Below are 14436 nucleotides of genomic sequence, written 5' to 3' on the forward strand. Positions count from 1 at the left end.
TCTGCAATCAAAGATGAAAATATGCTACAAATGCACTTTTGGACAAGTGTCACGTATAATTGGGCGTGGAATATCTCCAGAAAATATACTGCATAATGTTCCGACTAACTCAGGTTTCATCATTACACATAAATGAAGCTGTTAAAATCTCTACTCATTTAGACTCATCAAGCCTGTACTTGACAAACTTCTTTTACAGGGAAAAAGACCAGGTAAAAAATATAAATAAATAAATAGAAAGCGGGGGAGCTGCATAAATAACAAACAAACAATTACCAGTACGAAACCCCCAAAACTAGACATGTGCCTAAATAAACAGGAGAGGTGAGCAAACGAAAAAAAATAGCGGGCACCCCAACTATGCTGTGTACACATTCCTAAAGCCAAAATCTCATCTATGTACCGTTTTTTTATAAACTTACAACTGTGGCTGGGTACCAAGGAACACACATTACAGCCATTGAAACCAACTCCATAAGTAAAAATGGAAGACTTGAAAAGCTTGACGAGGGTTGCAGACTTGTGGTCGATAAGAAAAATCAAATACCGGCATCAGAAAAAGATCTTCCACATACACACTACAAGAAAGAATTATACAGCTAACAAAATCCATTCTAAATCCTTGCCGACACCCGTACTGACCAGGGCATCTGATATGCTAGGTGCTTGCTGGTTTGCTCTGGACCAATGAACCATGACGACTACTAACACAGCAATGGAGTACCCCTTAAGGATACCAGAGTCCGCCCATGCAAATAGAATTATATCTCAAAATCACCCTAATTGTAGATTTTTACAGGCTTCTCGAATGTATGACGGTTCTGCAATTTCCAACCACAAAAATTAATTGAAGAACACTTCCAAATTTTTTCAGCACTAAGTGCATCAAGAACTTGCAAGATCTGATAGTGAGAGAAAGTAACAATGTATGCTAAATGATTCAGCAGTGTTCTAACTCATATAAATGTATTCATAGTTAAATCCAGTTCAGATTTGCAATATATCATAGTTAAATCCAATTCATTATCATGTTAAAAATAGAACCAAATGTTTCAAACCAAAAGTCGGTGTCACAGCTCAACTTTGATCATGCAATACATGAAATTAGATTACTTTATAGATCTCATTGTTCATATGACATATCAGTCTAGACTAAATAAATTTTAGGCATGGTATGCTGACAAGACAAACCAGAAAATAAAACACTTTTACCTGATTTGCTGTGTAAGTTCTTTTAGGAGCTGTATCAGCATGTTCTAATCCAAGGTACTGTTCCCACGCACCATAAACATCTCTTCTCTGAATGGCAGAGACAGAAGGACCAGTTCAATAAAAAAAAAAAATCAACTTATGAAAAATGCATAGCGAGCAGATAATAGACAAACATAAAAGAGAATTAAAAAGAACCTGAAAACGACTGGACACAACATCAGTGTCCTGGAGGTATTCTGGACGCCCTAATGAAAGAAATGCGAACTTCCACTGGCGAAATAAAGCAAAGAACAAGATGTTTTCATCAACAGCCGTAAAACCAGACTGACTGTCAACTTGAACAGATAACCATGAAATGCAGTATCATATAAAATCAGCATACCTTAGAAAATTCTTCATCTGGAACTTGCAATTTCTTTTGTATTCTCACCTTGACTTCAGACAAAGTTTCTCCTTCATGAATCACCAAGAAAAAAGGCTCACCAAAGTTCTGTATTTGCTGTTAAGGGAAAGTCAATCAGGATGTATTCAAAGATCCAATATCATACACAAGTCCAAAAATCAAAGGTTATCACTAGGGACAAACAGAAAGAGGTTGAAGGGAGAGATTTTGAAAGCACTGTTTATAAATGTAAGTTAGCTACCATTTGGTTCTGCGCTGTCTCTTTAGTGAAATGGTACACATGAATTAGTCGATCATGAGGACCCAGGTTCTTCTCTTCTTCAGGAATCTACAAAACAAAGAGATAAACAAACAATGTCAGGATTAATTTGAAAGTTATATCTAGCAATACATGATTTACCATAGAAGGCAATTTGGCAACATTAACACTATCAAAACCTAAACAATGATGTAGCTACAAAAAAATACTGGTCAAAGTTAATAATGTTAACCACAGAAGTCAAGTAACCAAATATTTTGAGCGGAAGACTACAAGGAAACACTGACCTCTTCTGCTCGTAAAGTCCAGTACTGATCATTTATATTCTCAATTTTTTCATTAGGAGGGAAAATCTGCAAAAAGGAGCAAAATAAATATTTGTTTAACTAGATACATACAGATTGTAATATCAAGGTCAAAGGACAAAGATGGAGGCAACTCTATTCATTTTGAAACAGTTAAAAATGAACAATAAGTCTATCGGATGACAAGATATAAGCTGTACCTTATAGATCTTGTGATAAAATACTTCAAGCAGCCTCAGCTCAGCATCAGGATGTGACAATTCAACCTACTCAAGAAAAGGCAAATAATTAATAATGATAGGATAAGGGCAGCTGAGAGGTCAGAAGTTCAGGATATTAACACTCCAATACTTGTGTCAATCAAAAGATCAACAATCGCAAAATGAATAACAAGAATTTGAGTTGCAAGAATAACAGCTTAAGTCAGCAATAGAGGGAATGTTGAACAAAGATATGCACAAAATACAAGGCGCATAGCAACATACACACGTGTACTGCATAAAACCAAGTCTTTACCTTTGTCTTCAGATCATTAAGAACATCCCCCACTGTACTCTGTTTAGGCAGTCTAATAGTGTGAATGGTTACCTGATAAAAAAGGAGGCACCAAAAAAATTACTTGAGAACACATCAAATCCTGGAAATAAAAGGTATAAAAAGAATCTCAACCAACTCACTTCATCTTTTGTCGCATGATGGAAAGCAACTTTCAAAGTTTTCAAGCCTTGTAATTCTGGCAAAGGTATGTCCAGAACTTCATAGTACAGGATGTCAGAAGTCTGAAATTTTAAAATGAAGTTATAGGAGGTTGAAGCAATTTAACACACAGCGTATAACCACTATCTGTCATTGCTTAAAAGCTTAATAAATAAACCATTACCTGGTTGTAGTGGACCAGCATGTCCGACAAATGATCCACACCCCGGTATTTAATAGGTTGGGGCTTTGGTTGCTGAGAATAACAGTTGTGAGACGTCAGCCTTAATTTGGATGGATCGTCCAAACCAAGCTGTCGAGCCACTCGTTCTACTACATCATCATATGTATGATGTCTTGACCTACCATTAATCAAAGAAAGTAAAAAGGGTAAGAGCGGACATACCATTCACACATACAACATCCCTTAATCAAGCACACATAAATGAATACGGAAGTGAAAAAAAGGCCAACTTACAACTCCAGACAAAAATCATCTTCTTTGGGTCTCTCCAGTGATCTGAAATGAACAACCTATGAAGCAAACAAATAGATAAGGTAGAGAGACACAACCAACAGATATGCACATATTGACAGCATAAACAGGTTAAATAAAACCTACATATAATCAGCTATCTTAAGTAACATAAAGAGAATAACAGCTACTGAGAAGCTTTGGAAGGTCAAGACATATATGATTGACTCAAAGTACCAAACCAATGGAGGAAGATCAAATAAAATGTTTACACGGGAAAAATGCAAGGACAATACAATGCGAGTAACTTTAATCAATGTTTTCAAGTAAGAACAAAGATAACATAAGCAAACATATGGGAGGGTGAGGGAGAGAAGATTACGAGATGCACAGGCGCACAGCATCTACCAGTGTAGTGTAAATGCTAGAAGATTACCACCACTTAGGATCTTGATGACGAATAATAAATAGCTACAAAGTTTGAAGACTACCAAGGACCAGCTCCTATGTCAGCTCTAGATGGAAAAACTAAGTCTCTCAAATGAGATACATGCAGGATACCTATACCAGGAATTTGATAACTGATATACAGCCGTCTGATATAATAATTTCTAAGTTTATTCAGTTGCATGACTACTCATTTCATAAACAAACTATGTTAAAATTGACCACGAATATCTGTTAATACCCCCATCATTCCTGATAGACTCTTGTTTCTAAAATCTAGGAGTGCATGAAAAAAGAAAGCAGGAGCAAGGAAAGAGTAAATAAAATAAGAGATAAGGTATAAAAAAAAAAAAAAAAAAAGTGGTTCAGTGTGAGTGAAAAAAGGTGTAAATAGTGCGGGATGGGCTTTCCAAAATAGGAATAAAAAGTAGATGCAAGTTGAACTTTTTTAGACAGCTCAAATGGAAGAAAGTGAGTAGGAAAAAAATACATATCAGAATTGCAAACACAAACGTTTGTAATTTTTTAATCTACAAAACCCAGTAATAGCATGCAAAGATAGTTTAGGATATAGCAACTGACAATATCTGTTAAGTATACACAATAACAGCTAAATGTCATCCCATCACCACTTATATACAGTTCAGACTTGAAAAGAGATACTCCTAATCGGCAACTGAAAGGTTGTGTAAATAGAAGTTCAAGAAGAAAACATACTTGCCGATTGTGAACATAATCTAAGAACGAGGGAACATCTGGATAACGGCATTTTTCTGCGGTTTCAGCTGGAAGGGATTTTTGGAAACAGACTATATCTCCATCTTCAAGCTGGTAGGCAAAGATCAAGATGTAAATAAATGGAAATATACATCATAGTCACAAATAAAAGTTGGAAATGTTTCTAAAAGACATACCTGGCTACCACGAAAAGTGAGATTTCGGTCAATATGTTCGCACATAACAGTTGGTTCAAACTTGATTTCCTGGAGACCATAACATATAACATCAGACAATCTGTACAGTTTACGCCATAGTGCCATACTCTTAATAATTACAGTGATATAGGGGGAAAAAAAAAAGTGTGACCAGAGCTATAAACAACTCAGTAAGTAATGCATGTAATCAAGGAAAAATATGCCTAAGCATCTGTAGAAAGCAGTCTCTATACGAGTTAAAATGCTACTTGTAGGTGCATAACAGTAGAAATTTCCAACTATTTGTTGTCCAAAACAAGGATATCATAATGTATACCAAGTTGCAATTAATGTCATATTAAACAACAATAACTTTTGATGAACAACAAACCTCATATAATTCAATTTCTTCATCAGCAGCATAGCCAGCCAATTCCTTCAGCTTTCCTAAAATCTCTCCTGGTTTTCCAGTGGCCTTAACAAAAAGTCTTCCTACGTAACTGAAGTGATGAGAGGGAGGAAAAACATTACTGCCATTATAAATTAGATTGCATCCCTGAATAGCAAAAGCAGGCTAAATCATGCAGTACACGTAATAACGATCACTAGAGACTATCAAATTTACCGCATCTCTTCTTTCTCAGGATCATAATGCTTAAAGAACAATAGAATCTCATCCTTTGTCTTGTCAGGAGGTGGAAGAGGTCGTAAATCCTGTATGATAGTATAACAGCTTTAATCATTACCAGAAAACCGTTTCTGCCTAGTGCTGCAATTATGCTATTTCAGGCTTTCAGCCACAAAAAACTTAGTTCCCTTTTTACAAAAATTATTTTAATCTAAGTCAAAAAGAGGAAAACAGAAGATGGCAGAAACTTACTATTCCAAGCTCTATTTCCAAGAACAATTTAAGTTCTGCATTATGAACCTTATTAGATACTTCCCTTAGCTGTCCAACCTACAACACAAATTCAAAACGAAAAACTTCTTCATGAGATCCACCACATGGAAAATAGCAAAAGCATGCATTCTTGTCACTGATATCTTCAATTCAACCAAATACTTATTGAATAAACAACTAGCCAAATGTTTATCACATTAAAATCATCCTACGCAAAACAGTGCGGGAAAAAGGTATCCCTTCAGTTTAGTCATTAATAAACAAAATTCACAGGAAAAAAGGAAAATCTACACATGTTTTTAAGATCTGAAAATACTTGCCAAACACATAATGCAAAGGGTTGGAAATGAATACATACCGATTGGGTTTCTTCCAAAGGTGTCAATGGTCGATTTGGTCGATATGTATGATTTTGGCGCTTAGCCCACAGCCAAAACCGCTGAAATTGTACTGGAATGCCAAATTCTTTAGCAACCTCCTCCTGCATGGGCAAAAAGTCAAGGTTATGTATGAATCAAGCAAAAAAAATTGCTCAGACCGGTAGGCCAGTGAAGTGCTGTGCTGATCAAGACAAAAAGAAAAAACCCTAATAGATGACATGGAGACCTATAACCTAAAAGGTGGCATAAGGCCTATGTAAGGAGTAGTCCCACAAAAGATGGAAAATAAAACTGCCAGGTTCCTAAGATAATTTCAATAGCAACGCTGTTAAACTTATTAAGAATATCCTTTTGACAAGTAATTTAAACATATAAGATATAGCAGTAATAGTTTATCATTGGATACACTTTCTCCGTAAAAAGACAGCAGCCAATCCTAAAGATTATCTGCGACGTGATCCAAGAACTATAATTTTAAGATTATCCTGTCAAAACTAGTTTTACTATTAAAAAACAAAAAAGCAAAAAAAAAAAGTTTCATTAACAATACGTATCAAAAGTATTGTTATTTCAAATTCAAAACTTGCACTCCAGACAATGCTGCACTCTTTCCAGGATAGTAGACAAGACCTAGCTATGAGGATTTTTCCACATACCAGTAGTATGTTCAAATAAAATAAGGATATATGGAAGAATTACCTTGAAAACATTAAATGGCACCTGCTTCTGAATACGAAAAGATTTAACTTTGTCATGGTCTACAAGATCAAAATAAATATCCTTCCCTATTTGCTCGGTCAAGTCATCATCTCGTGCAACCTAGAAAAAAAATAGTTACAATCAGAACATACATTGACAAGGAAAGAGTATACATACCTAGGATTACTTCCTGAAAGAAAAAGCAGTAACCTTTATGATGGTATAAAGGTGCGCCTCTGCCTTCTCCTTTTTCTTATGTTCTTTTTCTTCCTGTTCTCTTTTCAAGCGTTCCTGGATACAGAAAAATAAAAATTAATTCTTTAAACATTGCATCTTAAAACACAACAAAAAAATTAGCAACACACTAAAGTCTTACCCTAAGATGTTCTGCAATGTCCTTCTCATCAACGTTACACATAATCTTCTCTTTGTCACTTTCACGTATATAAACAAGCATATATGCATTTGAATATTTTGTGAACTTGAATGGAGTGTTATTGAAACCAGGATTTGTCTGTGGTAACTGTAAAGATAAAACAATGTAGAATGACTTGATCCATACAAGAAATATTCCCACAGTGCCAAATAAAGTTTACCTCCTCTTCACCACCATACTGCTCCTCCAAAGCTCTCTTCAAATCTTCCTTAGTAACCCGCTCATCATCAAATTTGTACCTAGTAAGCAACATAAAGAAAGTTTCAAATTTGACAGAGCGAGAGCAGATGCATCCATTGCATTATACATCATTGACCAACAAAATATGAACAACATGGCATCCAAACTACTGCCCTTAGTCCATCAGTTACAGCTTTAATGTCAGCTATGCTAAACCAAAATAGAAACAGAAATCATGAGGCAACAGCAGTCGATTAATGAGTACCAAAGTGGCAACAGCATCGAGGATTTGCAAGTTGAGGGGGAGAGTCACTTGCTGGCTAAATAATGGCAAAATGTCAATGATTCAGAATTAATGTTAGGAGATTGATTGAAATATTATCAGCCTCAATAAATTTGATTGTCAGCATAAACTGATTGGTTTGGGGAAATAAAACAGCTTGCATAACTTATAAGTCCTCTTTTTGTCCAGAGGTGGTGGGCAGTTAGTTGGTGGGGACAGGGATGGGGATGGTAAGGAGCTAGAGGTGACAAGAAGGGTAAAGGGGTAACTCAAGTCCATTAAGGAGAGGTGGGGCTTGATTTGTGAAGGGTTTATGGGGAGCTCCAATAAGAAAGTGGGGAAATATAATTCAAAACATAGCCAATCAAACACCTACTAATGGAAATGGGAGTATCATATCCCATTGCTTTCTAAAATTCCCAGCCAAACGCACCCTAAATTTGGCACTACAGCATACTACTATCCAGCTGCCCCAGAAAATTATCACCAATTAAACAAGTCAGAACTTCCAATACCCTATTCTGTAAAACTTGGAACTTTTTTATGGTAAACTTTTGAAGTGTGCACAGAAAAAGTTCCACATTAATGTTATCCCTAATGTGTCATGTATTCCTCCCTATTCGAACAGATTTAATCTCATAGGCTTATAGTGACAAGATAACAAACCAGATTTAAAATTTGCTAATTAAATTTAAATGACTTCTCTTCATGTAATTTCTAATGTGAAAGGGGAGGGGGGGGGGGATCAAGATTTATGCATCACTAACATTCAGAGCTAGTTAAAAAAATTCCCTATGTCCAGAAATGATCTAGCCATGACTCCAAGAATTATTAAGCCATACGAGTTGCAATACTAGACTGTCTATACCAAGCCGAAATGAGTCAAACCACATTCTAAACATATACACACTACATGGGAATTTTGATAGATGGTAAATTAAGAAAACCAAGAAATTTTAATGTAACTACATAAAACATTCAAAAAGCCATAGTATACAGCATATCCTCTAATGTGCAATTCTTTAAATGCTAACGTATAAAAATTATACCAACCAACAGAAAAAGTTAAATGCATACCACTGATCAGTAAGAGCAGGCCTTATAAAGGCATAATAATGTCCACCATGCACCCCACCACTGTGAACCAGAACACTGCAAAATGATATTTGTACATATTAGAAGTGTCATCTTTCTTCAAGCAAAGCAACAGTATAGCCCATAATCAGACAGGTGATCCCCAAATTACCACAAGGCTTCAACAGAGTTGCAACTAGCAATACATGAACATGCTACAATCCAGGGATCAAGAAAATAAAAGCTAAAGAAGTTAAAGGCCAAATTAAGAAACTTGGGTAAAACCATAGAGAGACCCAAAAACCACTCCCACAAACACACAAAATATGAAACAGAAAAATTAACCCAAGACATGAAACAGCATAGTTCTAAATGCCACCTGATCCAATCCTAACATATGAAAAGTTACCCATTCAATATGCAAAAGCAATAACTCACACTACACAATCCAGCTCCAGAACTTTCACCATGAAGCACCCAGAAAGACAGTACAATATGCAAAGGCATATACATACCTGTGGAGTGTGTACAGGTTACGGACACTTTTATCAGCATCAGGAGATAAATATTTCCCATTCTCGCGATCCAGATCAAGTTGAAGAGGAAATTCATAGCGATCATTTATCTATAAGTGACCAAGAAAACCATAAGTTTTATCATATTGGGGGGCAAAAAAAAAAAAAAACACTCTTCAATTATAGATAGCAAAATGAAAAGTAAAGAATCGGCGAATGTGCAAGGTGATTAAAAAATGCAAAATATTCATCTTTTCCTAGCAAATTCTCTAAATAACTTGGTAAAAGCATAACAAGAGTGCTACGTATAACTAGGGATTTGCAGTCAAATGACTTAGAAATGTTCTACAGCAATACAGATATTACAAGTATTTGTGTAAAAGGAAAATACAAACTCTGTAATACAGATAAGATGCATTTTGAGGGAATATAGCGAACAAAACAGCACTATAATCCACACTAAAAATCCGTTAACCTGACATAAGTAGAGAGTGGTAGTGAAATAGGTTGTAACATTAAAAAAATACATCAGCTTTGCACATGGAAAAAGGTAAAGGGGAAAAAAAAAAAAAAAAAAAAAAAAAAACAGCAGAATATCATAGGGACTGCTTGAGATGTCAGCAGAAGGCCAAAGAGAGCTACTAAAGCATAATGTTTCCCCTTTTCATCACTTTTTGTGCGCTTGCTATTGGTAAAACACTCCACAAGATGATAAATATACAAACGTCTAAAATTGTGTATCAAAATCAAGTGATATAAAATGAAGATTGAGATGACCAACCTTCACCATTGTATCACGCATAAAATCATATTCAAATCGTTTGAGCTGCAGTTGAAGAACTGGGGGAAAATCAATAAACAAGACACCCTTCCTAGCATCCTGGGATTGACAGAGTCAAATAATAAGTAATAAATACTGACAAATAGAATCTTCAGGAAGCTAAATTATGTTTAAACATCAGCTAGATTATATTAAAAGAAGGGATCTTAGCCTAAAAAAGAAAAACAGAAAAACTAATAGGACATCGAAATCTATAACCACTGCTTTAATCATGTGGTACTCTAACCAAAGTGGATGTCTTAAGGGTCATGCAATGGTACTAACCTGTAAACCATACTGCTCAGCATGATACTTGTTATCACCCTCCAATCGCTCAACTTCCACATACTTGTCAAAAGAAGCATAAACATCACGACAACCTTTGACATCGAGCTGAAGGTCTGTGACAGAATATGCAAGAAATTAAGATCACATATACCCGAACAGCCAAACCTAACACTCGGATGAGATCGCTATACAGAAAAATCTAATCAGAAAAACTTACCATAAAAGGACTCCTTTCTTGTAGATTTGTAATCAACATTTGCACATTCAATATAGTTCATGTGATGCCCTTCAAACAATTGCTGAATAGTGCCCTCAACAACAGTACCCTGGAATAAAACATTAATAGATCATAAGCTCTACAGATGAGCAACATGAAAGTTTATTCCATTCAAAAACCTACCTTCATTTTGTCTTCCAGCTTTTCACATAGAACTCTATTTAACTCCTGGACATCATGCTGCATGAAAGAATCATAAGTATCCCATCCAAAAGATTTGGTCAATTCTTTAGTTGCAACACTGCTATCGCTGTATTGGAGCTTGTAAAATAAACTCTGAAGAGCCAGAGGAATGCTTGCAGATGGCATATCATTTTCAGTTGTAGGCATATGATACACAGCCTATATACCAAATGCAAACAGAGTGTTAGCTTACCGGAAAATAAACTTGAATCCCTAGAATCAATAGATTACCTAGGGTTAAGACTAACCTTTCTAAAATACGGAATGTGATAAAGTGTCTGAAGCAGAGAATTCATGTAGCATGTAGCTCCCTGATTCTTAAGTCCAACAAACCCCGTCTCTTTTTTCGAATCGTAGGCCCAATAGTCTACAATCTTACGAACAGCAACCTCAGCCTCCACCAGAACAGTATCATTTACAAGATATCCTCTGGTGGGGTCATATAACTCACTTAAAGGCATAAAAGACGTAAATCCCCAATCACTTTCCCGGGCATTGAACTGGTGTTGCGTATCTGCAAATTCACAAGGGTGATATAATAGAAATAAAAATGTAACATTTAAAAGATCTAAACTGCCAGAAAAGGCCTGGGTTGCCTACACATTGACAATACTTTACTTTCAGCACTCATAACTGCCAACATGACATGATTTAGCTAGTGAAAGTAGTCCATAAAAGGCCAGGAAGGTAATGCATACATGTTAACCATTGCACTCAACAAGTATGACATAGCACCCAAATCACCAAATTAGTCAACATTAGCATTAACAAAACACACTCACACGGTCACACCTCATGTCTTTATTTACTGATTGGGTATCTATCATAATCCCTTTATAATCAATGCCTTTGATATAAGCAAGTCTACAGCTCAATAAACTTATAAACTAAATCTCCAATTTTACAAGATGAAATGACATATCTGCGAATATACGGTAATTATTACAGCCAAATGCATGGAAGTAAATAATAAAGGCAAAGGCATTTATCAGTTAGTATACAATACCTTTTCTCACGGTATACTTGTTATGAATTTGATTGACCACACCTAAGCTGAACTGTGCATACCTACTCCACCCATAAGGCAAACTAGGAGAATCAGCAACATCAAGATACATAGACAAGTAGTCCACATTGTTCCCTTTAGGAAAAATTAATACTCGCCTGCATCAAACATTGTATGATAAGTTTTATAACTGCCCACAAAAAGCTCTGTCAATAGCATACATAACGAGATTAACGACAAAGCAACTCATTAGTACCATTTGTAACCACCAACGACAAACACATCTGAATAGTGCTTCTTGGAATTTAAACGGGAGAAATTCTCAATCTTCCATGTAAACCTGGAGGATGGAGGATCCTCTGCCGGTTGATTCTCAGGATTATTAGCAGGCTCGGCTTGCGCAACGACTAAAACGTAAACAAAACTAATTAGCAACGATACAATTAGAACCCTAGCAATGTGATTAGCATACTTATAAACTCAACCAGATCAAATCAACCCCCAAAAGAGATCAATCAACGCGAAAAATAGACAACTCTCAAACACGAATCCTAAAAAAAATTTGAAATTTAACCTTCCATGGGCTGGTGATTGTCAGCAGCTATATCAGAATGCGGTACAAGCATCTCCTCATCTTCTTGCTGCAAACACAACAAAAATCAAGAGTAAAAAATCCGATCCAACTTACATCAAACCCCTAATCAAAAACCCTAACAACAACTCGAAAGACGACGAACAATCAGCTAATCGAAAACAGTCCAATTAAAGTACCCAAAAATCAAAAAAAAAATGCAGAAAAGCCCTAAAACAAACAAACGAAACAGCAATCAAAATTGAAGTTGCAAAAAAAACAAACAAAATCGACAACATTCGAGTGAATTGAATTAAACGCATGAATTGAGCAAGAATTCTCAAATTTGATAGAAAATTGAAAGCGACGAAAACGAAGGATAAGAAGAAGAAGAAGGTTGGAGAAGGCGTACGTCGATGGGAGCAGGAGTCATAACAGTCATTGATGGAGGAGAGAGAGAGGGAGAGAGAAGAGGTGGAGCAGCCGTTAATGGCGGAGAGTACGGAGGAGAGAGAAAGATGGAGGGAGAAAGGGGAGAATGCTAAATGAAGGAGATCGCCAGAAGAAGGTGGTCGAGGTTAGAGGAGAGAAGGAGAAGGGAAAGGGTCTTTTTCGTCTTTTTCTTTAAGGATGGCCATTTTCGAGTTTTTCTAGAAGTGTTTATCATTTTTTTTTTTACGGGTTTTATCTTTTTTTTTTTAGAAGTTTTATCAATTTTTTTTTTTTTTTTTTTTTTTTACAAATTTATCAAATTATTAATACTACATCTTTCAAAAAATAAAAATAATAATAATAATAATAACAACAATAATGAAAAATTGTTAAGTACAAACTTTGAGCGGTCTGCTAAAGTCAAACTTCTAAATAATACAAACTTTGGAGGGTTCCGCCTAAAACAAACTATAACCGGTTACCAACTTAGGGTCTGTTCATATTTACTTAATTTCAATTCAGTTCGGCTCCAATCAGTTTAGTTCAGCTCTAATCAGTTCAGTTCAGCTTCTAATTTCATTCTCTCATAAAATATTCATTTCAGCTCACTTCAATTCAGTTCAGCTCCAATCAGTTCAATTCAGTTCTAATCAGTTTAGTTCAGTTCAGCTCAGTTCAGTAAATGTGAACAGACCCTTAATTAAAAGGTTATACGTGACACGTGTCAAAATTTTATTGGTTTAGCAATTTAATTTGATTTTTATTTTTTTACGAGAAAATTGTTATAAAAGGTTGGTCGAGCCATTTCGGAATCCAGTCTAGCAGAGTGGTTTTTTGCAAATTTTTCATTTTCTTATTGTTGAATTACGTAGAAAATAATAGAATTCGAATAGCGAGCTTTTCATGGTGTCATCTTGTATGGTTTCATCCTAACCTCAAGGTCATAGGTGGCGTTTTATCTTAATTAATAAGGCCAATCGTTGTTTGGCAATATCTTTATATACCTAATTTGATCGTGCCTTGTAGAATTTAATGATATGAGTACACTTTGAGTAATTTATACTGTCCATACAACCATGCAAGCATGAGACTAAATACAACCTTATGGAATTAGTTATTAGAAATAATTGTCTAGTTAACAACAATTATTTGGTCAAATTGAGGTTCAAGTCAAACCAAGTGAGGAGTATAAAAATGCAAGCCAATTGCATCTATTATCGAGTTTAAACGTCAGTGGCATATCACATAGACAATTTTGAGATACAATCACTAACTTCGGGTAATGCAACTTCATAACATATCAATGCACAATGACATTCAAAAATAAACAAACTTTTGGTGCATAATCAACCTTAAATCTCGAGAGGACGTTGCCACCTAACAATATTGATGTCAATACTTCGTGATTAAAATTGAGTTCAACAATATATGCCGTAAAAAAAGTTGTTGAAATCGAGGTGATTAGATTGTTAATATATTACACATACAATCTGTTTCCTCACTTAGAAGTCAAAATTAAATTTATTCGTTACATAACGCTCTCTTTGGTGATCTCGAGGCAAACTATACATACCAAACTTGGCGTCACTTCATACTTGCAACGTTTTGGTCTTCACGACTTCACTACCCATTATAATGAATTTCATGAGTACTGCTTTATATTTCTCCGTAACTGATATG

At 35.5% G+C, this 14436-nt stretch overlaps 1 protein-coding gene across 1 annotated transcript; it reads right to left on the reverse strand.

Moving 5' to 3' along the window:
- Positions 1-59: 59 nt before the first annotated feature.
- Positions 60-12910, reverse strand: LOC145617744 (ubiquitin C-terminal hydrolase 12-like). The gene is made up of 32 exons (XM_081672495.1): positions 12737-12910; positions 12328-12394; positions 12010-12160; positions 11754-11911; positions 10996-11261; positions 10688-10906; positions 10505-10613; positions 10285-10400; positions 9961-10059; positions 9180-9289; positions 8668-8742; positions 7288-7366; positions 7068-7214; positions 6902-6982; positions 6692-6811; positions 5971-6093; positions 5592-5669; positions 5337-5425; positions 5103-5211; positions 4712-4780; positions 4515-4625; positions 3354-3409; positions 3060-3237; positions 2857-2958; positions 2696-2767; positions 2380-2445; positions 2162-2227; positions 1857-1943; positions 1595-1711; positions 1408-1482; positions 1213-1299; positions 60-821 (listed from the first exon to the last, which is right to left on the reverse strand). The coding sequence occupies exons 1-32, from the start codon at positions 12764-12766 to the stop codon at positions 780-782; spliced, it is 3354 nt and encodes a 1117-aa protein (XP_081528621.1). The 5' UTR covers positions 12767-12910; the 3' UTR covers positions 60-779.
- Between the last annotated feature and the right edge of the window lie 1526 nt (positions 12911-14436).

This window comes from Chenopodium album, chromosome 26, assembly GCF_948465745.1.
Source record: "Chenopodium album chromosome 26, dcCheAlbu1.1, whole genome shotgun sequence".
In the NCBI taxonomy this organism is placed as follows: domain Eukaryota; kingdom Viridiplantae; phylum Streptophyta; class Magnoliopsida; order Caryophyllales; family Amaranthaceae; genus Chenopodium; species Chenopodium album.

Coding starts and splice junctions, on each gene's coding strand:
- LOC145617744 (XM_081672495.1), bottom strand. CDS start 12,766: ATGACTGTTATGACTCCTGCTCCCATCGAC. Junction 12,395..12,736: donor TGACTCCTGCTCCCATCGAC/GTACGCCTTCTC, acceptor TTGTGTTTGCAG/CAAGAAGATGAGGAGATGCT. Junction 5,212..5,336: donor CCTGAGAAAGAAGAGATGCG/GTAAATTTGATA, acceptor TCATCACTTCAG/TTACGTAGGAAGACTTTTTG.